Source organism: Epinephelus fuscoguttatus, linkage group LG3 (assembly GCF_011397635.1).
Source record: "Epinephelus fuscoguttatus linkage group LG3, E.fuscoguttatus.final_Chr_v1".
In the NCBI taxonomy this organism is placed as follows: domain Eukaryota; kingdom Metazoa; phylum Chordata; class Actinopteri; order Perciformes; family Serranidae; genus Epinephelus; species Epinephelus fuscoguttatus.
The window spans coordinates 45,792,462-45,809,985 of NC_064754.1; the positions used below are offsets into that span (position 1 = coordinate 45,792,462).

Sequence of the window (17,524 nt, forward strand, 5' to 3'; positions counted from 1 at the left end):
ATGTGAGTGTGAATGGTTGTTTGTCTCTATGTGTCAGCCCTGTGATAGTCTGGCGACCTGTCCAGGGTGTACCCTGCCTCTTGCCCGATGTCAGCTGGGATAGGCTCCAGCCCCCCCCGCGACCCTCAAGAGGATGAAGCGGTTAGAAGATCTTCAGGGCAAAGTCCCAGGGGAAAGTCAAGGTTTTTCTGAACCATCCACCACCCCAACCCCTGCCCCCTTACAAGACTGATCGGACCTGTTTCCTTGTTTCAGTCCACTGGTCCTGTGATAGCAGCCTTTCATAGTGTGTGGGATATGTACAAATTTGGGTGCATTACTTTTTGGAAAAAAGCAGTTTACGAGAACGGTCTTCACACAACAAGCAGCTTCATTGCTCTCAGGCTTTCCGTTATTCAGCTTTTGAACAGGAAAATCTATTTAAGTCCAGCAACTGTAAATCACTCTGGTTATAATGTCTGATAAAAATATTTCCCTCTGCAAATATATTGGCCTAACACTGTGTCCCAATAAGCAAGCATCTCTCTGTCCATACTGTACATATTAGCTATGCTCTCATGTAAAGAAACCACATAGGTTATCAGCTGTGTGTTTGAGATCACAGGCTTAAGACATAACCACTTAAACGATGGATAATTACTTGCTGACTTTCTGTCATTTGTACTTTTCAAAAGAAAAAACACATGATTTGTATTGTGACATTTCCTGGAAATTACATACAATAAAGCAGGTCATTAGCAGAAACGTTTAAGTTCGGTTTGTAAGTTTGCAGTTTGGGTCATTGATTAATGTATATGTTTATGGGTTGGGCTAGGCAGGTAGGCTCTCACAGCAGGCCAGGTTGGTCCGGGTTTTAAAAAACCCTGACCCACGCATCACTACTATCTACACTACAGTATGGTATGCTATGGGATATCAATTAAAATTTGTTCATATTTCATTTCACCTCTAAAGAGAAGCTTTGGTTAAACCTCTTTATCTCTAAACCTCTAAATCTCCTTGCTGATTCATCACTTTATAATCTTTCATTACATGTTAAATACATATCACATCCATACAACAGTAACACACTGAAGGGATTCTCTCATATTTAAGAGATGATGGAATTAACTCAAAACTGAAAACTACAGACACCTATAAGTCTTTGTACATCAAGAAGAATTACAAGAACATTAACAGTGTGCAGTCTGGTCCATATTAGTGCAGTAGAGTGAGGTTTGCTGAGGAGTCAGCGAGACATCATTCGCACAAACTCTGTGGAAAGAAAAGATATGTTGTTATAGTTAGTTAAGGGAAAGGATAGCGTCACCTTTATCTGCATAATGTCTTCCACCATCTTCTTTCTTCAACCTGAACATCCACCTGTTACCTCAACCAAAAATCATGCTCTAATACCACCTAAAAGAAGTTTCTGGTGTCAATCTCTGCACACACTTTCCCTTGTTTCTTGAGTCCTCTTTATTTCCCCAATCTATTTCCTCTCAGTTTCCTTGCCTAAGGTAGTAATCACTGACCTTCAAAGTCTACCTGTCCATCCCCATTGAGGTCTACGTCCCGCAGGATCTCATCTATCTCGTGGTGGTTCAGCTGCTCACCCATGAGCTTCTTCATGGCTTCCCTCAGCTCCCCAAGGCTGATCTGACCATCCCCATCAGAGTCAAACTGGGAAACAAAACGGATGTTGAAAATTAAAAGTATCTAAACACAAATGCATTAGTGGTGAAAGTTGGGGGAAATGGAGTGATCTATTTAGGGAACCCAAGAGAAAAAAATGGCGTCATAAGTTAAATGAAGCTCAACGTAAGTTCAATCAGGAAGACTTTCTTTGTGCTCATTCATTCACAAGTCTCTCCCAGCCCACTCCCACTGCTTCCTCTAATCAGCTGATTATGGGTGTTCACTCTTCCAGTTATCCAATCAAACTTTGCCACAATCTCTCTCAGCCAGCCAGGAAGCTACTGCAAAATTTTAAATCTGCTCTCTCCTCTGCTGCTGTCAGCTGTCCTTTTAGGCAGAATTGGCACGCCCTCCTCCACCCCAGCCATTGTATCCAAAGTCCAGGACAAGCTCAACGGAGGCTCTTTCCTCTACCAATCAAGATCATCAGCACTTCTCCATCCCTTCTCAAACCATACCATTTCCACGGGGTCTAATCGCCAAAGACTTTCCACATTTTTCATTCTTATGTGCACATTAATAAATATTCTTTTTACTATAAAAAACGAGTCTCTCCTGATAGAAATTGTATTGCACACCTCTTTGAAGGCGTCCCTCAGCTCCTTGACTCCAATCATGTCTGCAGTCTCAGCAAGCATCTTGGGACCCATCAGTTCCACAAAGTCTTCAAAGTCCACTCTGCCGCCACCTGAAGGGGGGGAAATAAGTATGCATAGACAAGACATTGTTAACAAGCAAGCAAACCAATAACTGGATTGACGAGTTAGTGACTAACGTTACAGTATATGTGATAGTGTTTGTAATGCATAGTGGTTTGGGGAGTACAGGCTGATTTATAGTTATGCTTCGGCTATATGCAGAACCTACGCTGTTGCCTATGCAAGTGGCCTACGCTGTTGTGGTCATTTGTGCAGTGATGTGTCTGTGTCACTGTAATTACACCTTTCAAAGCACTAGTTGGCCGTGGGGTTTCTGTGAAGAACTGTAAAGTATGATTGGTTCAAAACACCCCTAAAACATACATGAAATATGGCTTGATAGCAACAACATTAAACAAAAGTACAAAATTCTGCTATTATTATGACTCACAAGGTTCACAGACAAAATTCTTGTCTGTGAACAGCTGTTGCTCAGAGGTAGAGCAGGTCGTCCAGATTTGGGGTTAAAATTCAGCTGCTTTATAATTGTGTGGCAGGTAGTGGTGGGCGATAAAACGATAACATATCGTCTTGCGATAAACACTTATGCACCGTCAACAGATAAAACATTCGATATAACGTTCGATAATGTTACTGTATTCTCTCGGAAAGAAAACACAAGGAAAGCCGCACAAGTTACCCTCGGAGTTGGGCTGTGCAAGGTTGGTTGCATGAACACACTCACTTGCTCCCTGGTAACCTAGCAACAGTGTCACGCAAACAGCTAACAACGTCAGGTTTGGTCGCACCATCCTCGTGTGTGAACACAAGGTCCGCTTATAAGCCATGACTTTTGGCCTGTTTTTTGGTAAAGTCGCTTACAAATATTGGTAGTCGCGGGGTGCTGTTTTTTGGGCTTGTTTCTAAAGTGGAGTTGCTTATTTGGGCTTGCTCTCTAAACATCGCCTTTCTCTATATCTGTCTAATAAGTTATTTAAATGCATGATAGTATGTCGGACTGCAGGATGTTTTCACAGCTCCGCTCCCTCCACCCCTCTCCTTCTCTGCATACACACAGGTGATGGTCAGTCAGTGAGACTTCACATTTAAATTGGGTGATTAATGGAGGTCCTTTAACTATTTCGCTAACAAGTGGGCAAAATATGTAAAGAATACAATAACAAGTGTTTTCTAATGGTTGTGTTGACATTACATTTTCCTTCGTGTGCACTGACTGATGGTTGTGATTGAAATCAGAAGAAAGCTATTGAGTTTAAAATAAATGTGTTAAAATTTATTTATTTTCTCCTGGTCCTTATTTTAAATAGGTTATAAAAAATTATTGATAATTATGGTTATCGATCAGTATGAACCAACTATATTGTGATATACTTTTCAGCCATATCGCCCACCCCTAGTGGCAGGAAGACTTCAGACACACGATAAGGATAAAAGTGGCTGGTGAATTTGATCATGTATCTGTCAGTGCCTGGTTGATGCTCATGTTTAAAGTAAATTTCCTGCTCTGAAGGTAACATTACAAAATTCATCTCTATTATAATTTACTAGGGTTGCTGATAAAAAATATTGTATAATACTAGACACATTTTCCCAAATCATGCTAAAATTATTAGCATAAGCCTAAAACATGTGTCATTGCACAATTTAGCTTAGTGGCTAGCGGACTGTCCTCTACGCCTCCTAGTAGTATTTCAGGATAAGTCACACACAGGACTTTAAATGCAATTTTGTGGGGGCTTTGTTGTCTTCACAAGTTTCTTTTTTCTTATCAGTGAAATTAAAGTAAATAAAAGCTTCATTTCAACTCAGGGAAATAGGTTTCAGCCTACAAAATTAAAGAGGAGGTCTGTGTCACAGCTATGTGTAGTTAGATTTGTGGGAAGTTGTCAAGTGAGTCAAGTGTTAGCTATGGCATAGTGTTGTAGGGTACGCGTCTATGCAGACACTGTTGCCAACTCCTCAGTAAGAAAAGTAACTATTGGCTGTCCTAAAAGTCGCTAGAAGTTGCTAAATGACGTCATCGCCTAATTTGCATAATTGTCCATATGCATGTGATTGTAATGGCTGCTGTAGGAGAGAGGAATAACGTCGTGGGAGAGACAAAAACTGAGTAAAAAAAACACATATGTTTAGAACTACAAATGAACCTTCTTTCAGTGATTTACATTAGACAAAGAAAATTTTACATTTACATCCCGCCCTGACTGTAAGCCAGGTCAGGATCAGAGCGATAGATCAGCCAGCGGCGGTTCCACACATGCGCGATTCACTTGCAGTCTGGACGTGGAGGGGTTAACGTCTCCTGCTCTGACTGCAGCTGGGAGGGAGGACTGGGCTGTCTGTGAGTGATTTGGGGTGAGAGAGGAGCCCACGGTAGTATCCGCTGCCCATTGAGAAGAATAAGAATGATACGTGATCTCACAACAGAGTCTCCAGAAGTCTTCAATAACATCAGAAAAAAGTCGCTAGATTTGTCGCTAGTCGCTTTTTTGAAAAAGAGTCGCTGGAGTGGTCTGAAAAGCCGCTAAATATAGTGACAAAGTCGCTAAGTTGGCAACACTGTATGCAGAGCCTTCACTGTAGGTATGGTGCTGATTCAACATATAAGTATAGAATGCTCTAGGAATGATGCTTTTCTGTATGCTGACATGGAAGTTATCATCGCCCTGGTCTCAGTGTTAATTTCGTTGGTGAAAACTATGATGCAGATTTTTGGTCAACAATCTTTTTTCCATGATGAAAACAAGACAATGACAAAAAAGCAGGTAGCCACCGGCCACTGGACTTCACAACTGATCTCTGCAGGACTCCACTCAGTCCAGACTCAAGAAGGTTTATGGGTTGGTGCTGTTTGACAGGCAAGTAGGAGGCTCAGTTATCTATGAGTGTGGCTGTGCTGTAAGTAAGGCTGAACAGGCTGAACTCAGATCAGCTTTCTACGACAATGATGAAAGTTTAGTTTCAATCACCAACTCTGTGAGAGGACACGTGTTTAAACCTCCAGACTAACACGTTGCAGATTAAGAAAGAATTCAGGCTTTAATTAAGTTATTTCTCTGCCTCTTAACAGTGAGATGGATGAGTCAGAATTTACAATGAACCTGGGTACCAGTTCTAGTTGTAGTGTCAAAGTTTTCGAGAGCATAAATAGAGAGATATTGAGCTTTTCAAATGATAATCATTCAGCGTGTGCTCGTGAATCACTCCTAAACCTGTGAGCCAGTGTGTGTATGTGTGTATGTGTGCTGATGTGTGCGTGCAGGACTTACAGATCTGCTGGCTGAGTTCTATCAGCTCCATCTCTGTTGGCATGTATCCCATAGTCCTCATGCACTCGCCCAGGTCCTTGCAGCTGATAAAGCCATCCTTGTCTTTGTCAAATTCCCTGAATGCTTCACGCAACTCTGCAGGGAAGACGTGTGTGAGGAAAAGAGTGAGAAAACCATAAAGATGTTGCACTTCCAAGTGTATACTCTATAGATTCTATGGGCTCTAGTTTCCCGGCGCAGCGCAGGGTGGCGAACCCAGTGCAGAGCTAGTTTCGAGCAGCGCAACCCAGGGCGTACCAAACTGAGGTGCGCTGAGATGGGTGTGGCGGCGCAGCAGGGGGAGGTGTCGACAGATCCAGCTTGGGGCAGTGACAGTTTCGTGCCAAAAGGCTTCACCGAAGGTGTGCTAAAAGCTCGCCAGCTGAAACCAGGTCTACTGTCAGCGCAGGTGGAGCGCAGCCGGTGTAAGCCGAAGTTTGGCTGACCAGCGGACAGTGTGCACACGTCACCAAAACCTCACAGGCAGGTTTCCAGAATATCAGGCACATTAACAATGCAATAAATACCCCAAAAAACCACTATTCAATGCAACTATCTGCAATCAGCACATAAATGTATCTCTATATCGACTGTCCCGTCACATCTGATGTCAGATCAAAGGGGATTGGCACCGTTTGGCACGTTTGGCAAGCATAATGGAAACCCAACTTGATTTGATTAACACAGCTGCAAACTAATGAGTTCACACCCCTCTCAGCCAACCACAAACAGCCACAGCATCAGATAGGGAGTATATATTCAGCATCTGTCATCTTAGAAAAGTCAAAAGAAAAGAAACAGAGTGAGACTGCGAGAGAGAGAGCGATGCGCGCATACAGAGAAACGCAACATTGATTTACAATTGTGGTGACCTCCTCCCAGGCTACCTTTGCATCATCAGCCCGTGGAGGTCTGCTCGCAGTTCTGTATATTCGGACACTGCGAGCTTGGACCTCCTGGACCAAAACATCAGTTTCCTCCTGGGAGAAGTTTGGCCGTCTGACGCTGCTGCTCTCTTCTGCCATGGCGAATTGAGTAAACTCTCATTACACCTTCACGCGACGCATTTAAGGGCAAGGAGAGGGGCTCATTTGATTGGTGTGATGTGTGTAAAACCCACTCTACGCTTTCTCTCCTCCCTCTTTCCGACTTGCGCAGGTAGGAGGGACGGAGGTGGGAAAGAGGAGTAGCTGCGCCAGGTGCACGGTGTGCCAAACTTACGAAATCTGCCTGGCCACACCCAGTTGGCGAAGCGCAGGTGCGCTGCCCCCCTGCCTCGCTTGGTCTGTGAAACTAGAGCCCTCTGTGTCAAACTTTGTGATTGTCATTTCCTTCGATTTCATCTGATGATACAGTTTTTGTTGATAAATGTGACAATCTTGATAATAATTAGTCTTAATTAGTCTAATTAGTCATCCACATGATGAATATGAGTACTCTTCATTATCTTGTGCAATATTTGATCATTTGCAATATTACTTTTCAATATCATGATCACTTGTCAATGATATTAATATAATTTATTCAAAAACAGAATCATGTGCAATACTACTTTTCACTGTCATATCGGTTTCTACCATTTGTTTTTCCCCATTAAAGGGGTTTTTTGGGGAGTTTTTCCTTATCCGCTGTGAGGGTCCAAAGGACAGAGGGATGTTGTATGCTGTAAAGCCCTGTGAGGCAAATTGTGATTTGTGATATTGGGCTTTATAAATAAAATTGAATTGAACTGAATATCATATACGATATAACAAGTCTTGTCCTCGGAGTGCCGGTGGCTTAGTGGTAGAGCAGGCGCCCCATGTACAAGGCTGTTGCCGCAGCGACCTGGGTTCGACTCCAGCCTGTGGCCCTTTGCTGCATGTCACTCCCCCTCTCTCTCGCCCTTTCACGCTTGTCTGTCCTACCAAATAATGGCTTAAAAATGCTCAAAAAATATCTTAAAAAAAACCCAAGTCTTGTGCTTATTTTACTCCTATTGTTACTCTATTAGGCACTGGTTTTCGCTCCTTAAACACTTTATATCTTGTATATTTTGAATATTTAGACTGATGTTGTTGTCAAAACGGGGCCCAGTATATAAGTTAACGTTAAAGTCCCACTGATTGTCACACACCTGAGTTTATGAAATTTGTCATTTTTGTTTCTGTAATTGAGGCATTCTCTGGCACAAGAATTTCCTTTGGGATAAATAAAGTTCTATTGAATTGAATTGAATTGAACTAAATTGAAAGCGATACCCTGATTGGCGTTAGTCACTGTTTTTGTTTTGTCTGTTTCTTTTTTTGAATTGTATTGATTTTCTATACACACATAGACAAAAAGTAAATAAATAAATGAAGTGACAATTTATTTTATCTTATTCTATTTTTATTTTATTTATCTAACAGGGACAGTGCACAGCTACTTAGCTGCACTGGAGTTAGCTGTAAGATCATTTTCATCTGTAGTCTCTAGGCAGGAAACAGAAAATAATTTCTATGCTAAAAGACACTATTATATAAAAAACACAATTACAAAATGGAACATATTCATGACACAATGGCTTCAGCAATAACAATAGCAAGACAACAAAACATCAAGTCATCGCAACAACAACAGCAACAACAATACAACTACAACAGACACCACAACAACAACACTAAAACCACAACATTAAGACATAACAAGATTTCATACGGGATGCTACTCCCAACCCGGGGATGTCAACAGAAGCATGTAATGTTTAGAAAAAACATCATAGTTTGGCTATACATTCAAAGTGGAAACTAACACCAGGCTCCCAGATGAAAGACCAGGGTTTGTTGGACCCATCCTCTACCCCTCCCATGCACCTTTCCAGTTCCTTATATTCCGTCATCACTACAACAGGTGCTGTCTATCAGACTGACAGCAATCATAAAACCAAAAAGTATAGGGGGCAGGGGGCAGGAGAGTTAAACTGTGCTTAAATTGTGAGGAATAATCTTTCCCTTTGAATGATAATCCTTCACTTTGATCTTCCACAGTTCAAGTGAAAAAAAAGTCTCTGCCAGTTCATACTGCTGGCAGTCAATGGAAGGGCTAAGCTGGGAATGTCTACTTAAATTATCTCCTCAGTGAAGCAGAATTTTTACAGTTTAACAGAGGGTTTGAGGTTTGAAAGGAAGGTGGTTCAGGAAGACAACAGGAACAGCTGAGGGGGTAAGAGATGGAGTAAGGATTTGGAATAAGCTTTTGATACTCTGTACCTTCCATTTCCTCTGGTCGTAGATCTCTGTCCTGCAGTGGTGCAGATTGAAGACAGGACACAGAGAGAGAGAAATGGACAGCCTGTCAGGTTAAACACACACTTTGTATATAATTCTGTATATCTTGTCCTGTATTGACGATGACTTAAAACGGAGGAAACATTTTAGTGCTTCAGCTTTACTCCTGTGTTCAACCGCCTGAGCAGAGATTCTATTACTGGATTATTTGGGTTTTGATCTGACTGACCCTAATAACCTCTTTAGTAGATCTGCTACACAAGCTGGTGTCCAATCTCATTGGACTGGTGAGGCTTTGAATGTCTGCTGTGCATATGCTCCACAACATGCATTCAAAAAGCATAATTAAAAACAACTCAGAGATGCACAATGACAAATCATGGGCTCTTTCTCCCTTTCCAAACACACAGAAATAAGCACACACCTGTGTTTGTCACAAATGCAACAAAGCTGATGAAATGACACTTGCAAAATGCAAAAGGGAGTTAGAACCAAGCATCTCTTATAAATAAGTTTAAATAGTAACACAGTAACACCTCTAGCTACAGCCACACACGCACAATTTACAGTTTATTTTGAATTGGCTTCAGCATGTGGTGGCACGGACCAAAGGTGATGCCAGGATAAGTTTGTTCACCAAATGCTGTGCTCGGCCGTGACATCAGCAGCAGGAATAATACAGGCCTGGATTAGAGGATGCAGGAGAGAGAACAGTGGCAGGGAGATTACAGCTGTAAATTGTATTACAAATCACGAAGGCTTATCGTTTTTTCATTTCTGTATCTGCCGCTGATTTTCATCTGCATCTGTGTCTTTTCCAAGGTTTGGCTGGGACTTGATAAACGAACATTAACACACCTGCACATGCAGCAAACACACAAATACCTACATATGAGGGGCATTATTCAGAATTACCATGTGTATACATGTATTTTTCTCTGACATGCACAACGAAACTCATTCACATACTCTACTGAAAACCACCATGCTTTTACATACACTTTCCACTTTTACATGCTTTAACAGCTGAAACACTCACACAAACAACTGAAAAATTATAAGCTCAAATACAGTTCATATACACAGTTAAAATGTTCTCACATGGTATTTTGAAAAACCTTTTGTATAAACTTTTTTTTTAAAGCATTTCAGTATGTTAGAGAATTTCATTATGTTGACTTTGTGTGTCTGCCTTTTAATGGAGTTTAGTCCTCCATCAGGCTGCGCTCACAAATTTTTCACATGTTTTCCTATGAAAAGCAGTGTACCCAAATTTGTACATATCTCATAATTTGAAAGGCTGGGATCATGTGACCAATGCACTGACAGTAAACAAGGAAGCAGTCCTGAGCACTTGTAAGGAGGCAGGTTGTGGTGGATGGGTCACAAAAAAAACAGACTTTCCCCTTTGGTCGTGTGTTCAGATCTGTGTGAACATTTTAACGTAAGTCCTAACCATGTTTCTTTTCGTAAACCTAACCACAGTAACTTTATGTTAATTTTGTAACTGTACGTTAAGGACATAATGTTATTTATGGGGTGCAAATTTATAGAAAATATGAATGCTTGCACACAGGTTTTCATTGTAAGGAACAGCACACTATGGTGCTTTGGGCACGCTCCTCCCTCAATCCTTTTAAAGGGATAGTTTGGATTTTTTTTTCAAGTGGGGTTGTATGGAGTGCTTATCCATAGACAGTTTAGTAGATGTCAGTTGGCATGGCCCCAGTTTGGAGAAGCAGGCTAGAGTCCAACATGGAAGCTAAGCAATGTATGAAAGGGAAGGAGGTCATCAAAAAAATGTATTTTAGCACCTAAAAAAGTCCTTACTGTCTGACTTTAAGACAAAGCAGTGATATTCAAAATATAGCACACATCTAAAATGATATTAATTTCTTTAGGTGGGACTTTTTTAGGTGGCTAAAATAAATTTTGTTGCTGACCCCTCCACAGCAGTACATTTCTGAGCATCAGTGTAGCCTGCTTCTCCAGACTGGAAGTGTTGAAGTGCTGACTGCCTTCTACTGTTTGTAATATACTGTCTGTGGATAAGTACCTCATACAACCCCACTTAAAAAGATGTGAACTATCTCTTCAGCATGTGTCAAGTGGAAAGATATCCTATACTACTGAACATCGACCATTAGATAAACCAAGAGCAATAGTATGTTATAGACAAAGAAAAGGAGGCTTCTGCTAAGAGATTGCAGCTGCATCCACCTCACTTTCTTTTTTTTTCTTTTTATTGCACCATAGTAACACATTAGGTCTACTTTTTGTTTTCAACCTCAGATGAAGATTAGTACACACATGAGGAGAGAGTCCCAAGCAGGGCTCTCTGTCTGTCAGACTGTCTGAAAGGGAAGCTTAAGTGCAGAATAATAATGTGATGCATAAAAGACTCTAGGATAGGATTTTTTTTCCTCTAAATATTACGACTTTATTCTCAACACAGACATGAGGGATTTGTTTTGAATGCGCAGAAGGTTTTGAACATGAGCAGAAATCTTTAACTTAAACAGCTTAAGCTGAAACATACGACCTACAGTCCAGAGGTTTAAAAATTATATGTGTTTATGAATATAATTCATTAAAATGAATTAATGTGTTATTGATGTGAATATGTGGCACGTGCACATTTAATTTCAGTTTCAATTTTATTTATAAAGCCCAATATCAAAAATCACAATATGCCTCAGAGGACTTTACAGTATACAACATCCCTCTGTCCTTGAGGACAGAGGGATACTAAATAAATCTGATGCCATGTGAACAGAACAAATCAGCATAGTAAATGTACAATAATCCATAAAAGATTCAACATTTTAAAAGGCACCTTCACCAAATAAAAGTCACAAAGGAGGATGGAAATGAAATCATGCCTATATGTGAGTTGAATCAGCAGAGAAAACATTAAATTAGAATAAGTTCATGTACAGGGCAATTAATATTTGAATGCACCTCAGAATGTCTGAAAGCCTTACTGCATTATATTCCCTTGGATTTTTATATTTTGAACTGTCACCTGCCACCTAAATTTGTGTTTTCTTTTAAATAGAAAAGACATTTCCACCATAATTTGGTGCATAATAAAAAGAAAAAAATTGCCAGACTGCAGGAAATGAAGTGTTCAGTTCGTTCAAAATTTTCTCTGAGGAGGGCCCTCAGACCCCCAACTTCATATGTGTGGGATAGCCTATATATTGTTCTGCTTTTCTTCCAGTAGCCTCAGACTTTTTCTTTTGTAGGCTGCTCTTGTTTCCCCTTGAAACAATTCAAAAGAATGCTTCGGATTTGGCATCACTGGCAAATTAACAATTCCTGACTGGCTGCTGTTCGTGATCAATAATGAGACCTAATTTAAGTTTAAATACATTGCATTTATTTAACACTTAACTACTTCTATTCTCATAACTTTTTTGGTCTCTAAAGTAAAGATATTCCAACTGTCCAATTAAATCTGTTTGTTTTGGCATTCAATAATGTGATTTTTTAAATGATCCAACACACAACACAATGCTCAAGGAAGACAAAGGCAGTAAGGGACTTGGATAATGGACAGAGAGCACTGGCCCAAAAAAGGTTGAGAACCACTGCTAAAGCATAGAGACATCTGTTTGTGATGATGTTAGCAGCTGATCACAGCTATATCAGCTGCCAGTGGGCTTTGACAGCTGCAAAGACTTTTGATAGAGTTTGTGTCTATGTGCACTGGGCTAATACTAATAAAAGCACACAGGTATTACTGCCAGAGCTGCAGGAGGCTTCTTTCTCAACAAACACATGCACATGAATTGCAGATCCAGTTTTTCATTGATTATAATCTTTGTTGACCCCAGCTCTCTTGTTGTTCTATCTCTTATGCATAAGTAGAACTAGCGGTTCATGTGATGGGCTTTGAGTGCAAGACGACCATTTAGGAATTCGTCAAAATAAGGGTACAGAAAAGGTACTGGCAAATGCCTTATCTTGATTGTATTTTGATATTTTGTGCGATTTACTACGTTACCAAAAACCTACAGGTTTTTGTCTTAATGGGACTGTTGTTATGGCTATTGCCAACACCCACTCTTGGTGTTTAAGCTTTCTCCTAGCTTTAAGGGCCAGTGTGTAAAATGGGTTGAAAACCGTTGAAAACAGTGACATCAGTGGTCAAATTTTAGATTGCAGGGCTCACTCGCTCACCCCTCCCGTCTGGTAAATGACGGTGGCCTCATAGGGACAAAAAGCCTTGCGCAGACATGAGTTTTTCAGGAGTAGGTCTATCTAGCGATGAGGTGAATGTTTATTTAGAAATCTAAACCATGTTACGATATTGTAATGAATCCCTCACGAGCAGGAGACCAGAGGAGCGTTCGGGAAAAAGGCCAGTTTATTTGAGCGCTCCAAAAACTCCAGTAACACTCCAGGGGGTAAAAGACTCCGTCCCAGACTCTGACTCTTCTAGCGTAACACACACACTCGATACACACATACTTGTTTACAGTACCTAGCGGGTACCCCCTCCCCTCTCTGCTCCACCAATCTCCAGCCTGCACACTGACTGACAGCGTAGCCTGTAAACAGAGCTCAGCTGTTTATTTAGCCTAGCAATATCTCCGGACTATAGTAGCTCCAATGGACGACTTTGAACGCCATTTTGAAGAGTTTCTTGAAGCGGACACAGACCCAGAGCCATACCTGTTTGAGCCAGAGCATACAGATGAGGAACTTGGATGCTGAGCGGGCAAGAAGAGAGGCTGAATCCTCCGCTCCCATTTTGCTGCACAGAATGGGATTCGTTGTACTGCTACCATCGCTGGGGAGATATATCACCAGGAGGACAAGCGCCGCAGAGAGTGCATCACAAGGAGTGAGGTTGCGTCTTCTTTTCCTCGCAGATGACGGTTCGGGTTCATTTTCTCCTGTTGCGTGGTAAGTGTGGTCCATTCGCAAACTTTATAACTAAAAAAACTTTTCACTACTCTCTGTCGACGAACTACTAACACTCTCTGCTGTTTCCTCGTCCTTCTTCCTTCCTTCCGCTGTCTTCGTTGGTTCATTTATACACACGAAACGCATTCTCTGGCTGGCTGGATTGTCCGCTCGGTCTGCCTTACATACATGGCAGCGCAAGATGGCGACCTCTCTAAAGCAAGGCCCTTACTATATATATATATATATATATATATACATATATATCAAGTCTTCAAGTGCAATTTCTTTTAGTACAGTCACAGCCAAAATACTAAATAAATCCTAAAAAAGCCATTAAAAACTTAAAATTGATTGGTTCCATAAAAATACATAAGAAATTTTGAGTATTACGTCATTTTGGTACCAGTGATGAAGGTCGTTCTTTTTATTAAAAGACACAATTTTTGTTGCCAAGCTTCGTGTCTACATAAAGCCAGCACATTTGAAAGTTCTTCAGACACAAAAATGGCTAAAACAAGGAACCTAACGCAGGAAACACGCCTGAAGATAAAGATTCTCAGCCAGGAAGGGTACAGCTGCCGCCAGATAGCCAGGAAGTGCAGATGCAGTCCTTCAGCAGTTGGATACACTCTGCAGAAATACAGACGAACCAACAGCTTGGAAGACAAACCAAGATCTGGGCGTCCAAGGGTTTCTTCAGCAAGAAATGGCCGCATCCTGATCCGCATGTGCAGGCAAAACCGCCGAATGACATCACAGGAGCTTCAGCAGCAGTGGTCAAACCAAACTGGTGTCCAGTGTTCCACCCGCACTGTACGTGGCCGACTTTTAGATCATGGCTTAAGGTCCTACTATGCTATAAAGAAGCCCCTGTTCAATGAGAGACAGTGGTTAGGCCGGGGTCGTTGGGCCCAGGCACACAAGAACTGTATTGACTGTTATTGGAAGAAGATTTTGTGGTCAGATGAGTCCAGTTTCCCGCTTCATCTTCCTCCTACTAATGTGAGGGTACGAGAAGGCCAGGCGAAGCATTATCTCCAGCATGTACAGTACCTACTGTCAAGCATGGTGGAGGCAGTATCATGGTTTGGGGATGCATGAGTGCTGCTGGTGTTGGTCGTCTCACTGTCTGTGATGGCACATTGAACTCTACCAAGTATTGGACCATTCTCGAAACCCACATGCTCCCTTCTGCGTGTGCACTGTTCCGTCGAGGTAAAAACTGGATGTTTCAACAAGATAATGCCCCTTGCCACACATCCAAGGCCAGTAGAACTTGGCTGCAGGAGCACAGTATCCAGGTCTTAGAGTGGCCAGCTCAATCCCGGACATGAGCCCCATTGAAAATCTGTGGTGGATTATCAAAAGGTCTGTTTCAAAGCATAAACCAAAGAATTTAGAAGAATTAAAAGCAGTAATTCAAGAAGAATGGGACAAGATTACCCCTCAGCAGTGTGAAAGGCTCGTGGGGAACATGCCAGCCAGGATTAGGGCTCTACTACGTGCCAATGGCAGGACTACTAAATATTAATTTGATGATGTGATGGTTTATTTATTTTTTGTTCAGTTTTGAACACATTCTCTGTTATTTGTCGACTTTGATACCGACAATGTTGAGAACTGACATATTGAAACTGTCAAGAATTTAGTTTTGTTAGTTTTTCTTGTAAACAATAAACAAAAAAAATATAATTTGTATTTGTTTGTATCTGTCTAATGCAGCCACACCTTTTGAAACACAAAAAAGATTTTTCCACAAATATTTCATAATAATATTTGAGATTGTGTAAAATTTTAAGGGTGTCCGAAAACTTTTTTCCACCACTGTATATATATATAAGTATAATTATAAGGCTACGAAAACCAAACAAATTTTATTTTATAGCGATTAAATACTTATATAAACATATTAATGGGTAGAATATTCAGATTCAGATTCAGATTTGACAATAAACCATGCCAAATACTACACACTGGCCCTTTTATGTATGTTTGGTGCTTCTCAAAGTCAAGGAAGTATCCTTAAACAACAGAATTTCAAGGAATCTACTTTATTGAATCCCACCAAAGGACTACTCCAATGTTAAGGTTCCTTCCTTCAGTGAATTTTCAAGGATGTATATGTGTATCCTCTGCAGGCATGTAGTACCCACAGTTCTTTGCACACGATTTACTGGAACTGAAGGCATAGCCCCTTCAATTAAACACATCTGGGCACTCACTAGCCTGTTCCAATGTGTGTCCATTGAATGCTAGGAAGGAGTCTTGCCTAGCCTCTGCAGGACCTGACTTAGAAGGACCCATTCTACCAAGGAAGCATCCTTGACTTTGAGAAACACTGTCTTATTAGGGTGTATGGTCCCCTGCACTTGACTTGCTCCACCCACTGAGGTGTGGCCCATTTCCACTCTACTTCCTGTCTTGATGAGCTGGAAATTCTGGTTTGAGTGTCACCCAGTCAGCTTTCCAATCCCGAGGGTGCAGCTCAGGACCTAGGATGCGAGAATAGGCTGGTCAGCATGATAGTCAGGGCGACTGCAACTTTTACGCCTGCCAGCATGCTCCTCATTATTGTAAAACTTTCAGGTTGTATTGTTAATTAGTGAATTAGCTGTTGGTTGAAACTAGCAGAGCTATTGAGGTACTGCAGTGCAGATGACCTAACAGGACTCCAGCCAAATGACGTAACATGACTCTAAACAAATTTGGGTATGTGAGGAGAAGCAAATGTTCCCAGAATTGGTTATCTAAATAACAGGAAGCAGCAGCTTAAGTGACAGGAAGCCCCTTTTAATGTGTGTGTATGGGAAGGCTTATAGGAGTTAGTTAGTTAGTGGTTGGAGTTATTGTCAGTTAAATTAATTGTCAATTGTTGGAGGTGAAAATCTGTTAGATATGAAATTTAGCATATAAAGCATTTGACCTGTCTGTGTGTGTGTGTGTGTGTGTGTGTGTGTGTGTGTGTGTGTGTGTGTGTGTTTAGTTTTTAGTATAGTATGTGAATGAGTTTAGTTTCATAGTAAATATGAGAGGAACATTTTCAGCTGTATATATGAGCACATTTTACTAGTATGTCAATCAATCAATCAGTCAATCAATCAATCAATCAATCAATCAATCAATCAATCATTTTGTGACATGGAATTATACAAGGACCAACTCCAGTGAAGTGTGATTTCATCAGCTCCTTTAACTTCTGCAATGTAATTTAGTCATTTTGTATGTCTTCTTACATTGTTGTCCATGTTTCTAGATGGTTCTGGTAATCCACTGTTTCTGGTTGTGGAATGATTTAAGAAGACGACTGCATGGTCGCCCTTCTTATCATGAGCAATGCCACTCTGCAGCTGCCTCTGAATGGTGTATAGAGGTGATGCACAGCAGGAACAGGACAGCACCTCACATTCCCACCATCACACCAGTCCTTGTTCACTGTAAAGCACACTCCTTCTCCCCTTCTCTCCTTCCTTTGCTCTGTCAGATCAGCATTTAGAAAAAAGAACCTCCTTGGAGTAAAAAAAGTTTTGGTGAATCAGAGGATAATACAGTTCCTGATCAACATCACAATGAGCAGCTCACTTCAAAGTTTGTGAAAGTAACATGTTGGTACCACAAAAGTACCTCAGTGATTCAATCATGCTGCAAAACGTGTCCCCCTCAATGTATATGGTGACTACTGCCCTGTCACGCATGCATAATTAGGCTACAGTTGTCT

The 17,524-nt window shown here is 41.1% G+C and overlaps 1 protein-coding gene across 1 annotated transcript in view; it reads right to left on the bottom strand.

The window, feature by feature from the left end:
- Positions 1-992: 992 nt before the first annotated feature.
- cabp2a (calcium binding protein 2a) overlaps positions 993-17,524 on the bottom strand; it is a 63,451-nt gene continuing 46,919 nt past the window's right edge. The window contains exons 4-8 of the mRNA XM_049572904.1: positions 8,875-8,905; positions 5,606-5,740; positions 2,256-2,365; positions 1,515-1,662; positions 993-1,254 (exon numbers count right to left, since the gene is read on the bottom strand). Coding sequence (XP_049428861.1) covers positions 1,229-1,254; positions 1,515-1,662; positions 2,256-2,365; positions 5,606-5,740; positions 8,875-8,905 — 450 coding nt within the window. The 3' untranslated portion in view covers positions 993-1,228. The remainder of the gene's footprint in view (positions 1,255-1,514; positions 1,663-2,255; positions 2,366-5,605; positions 5,741-8,874; positions 8,906-17,524) is intronic.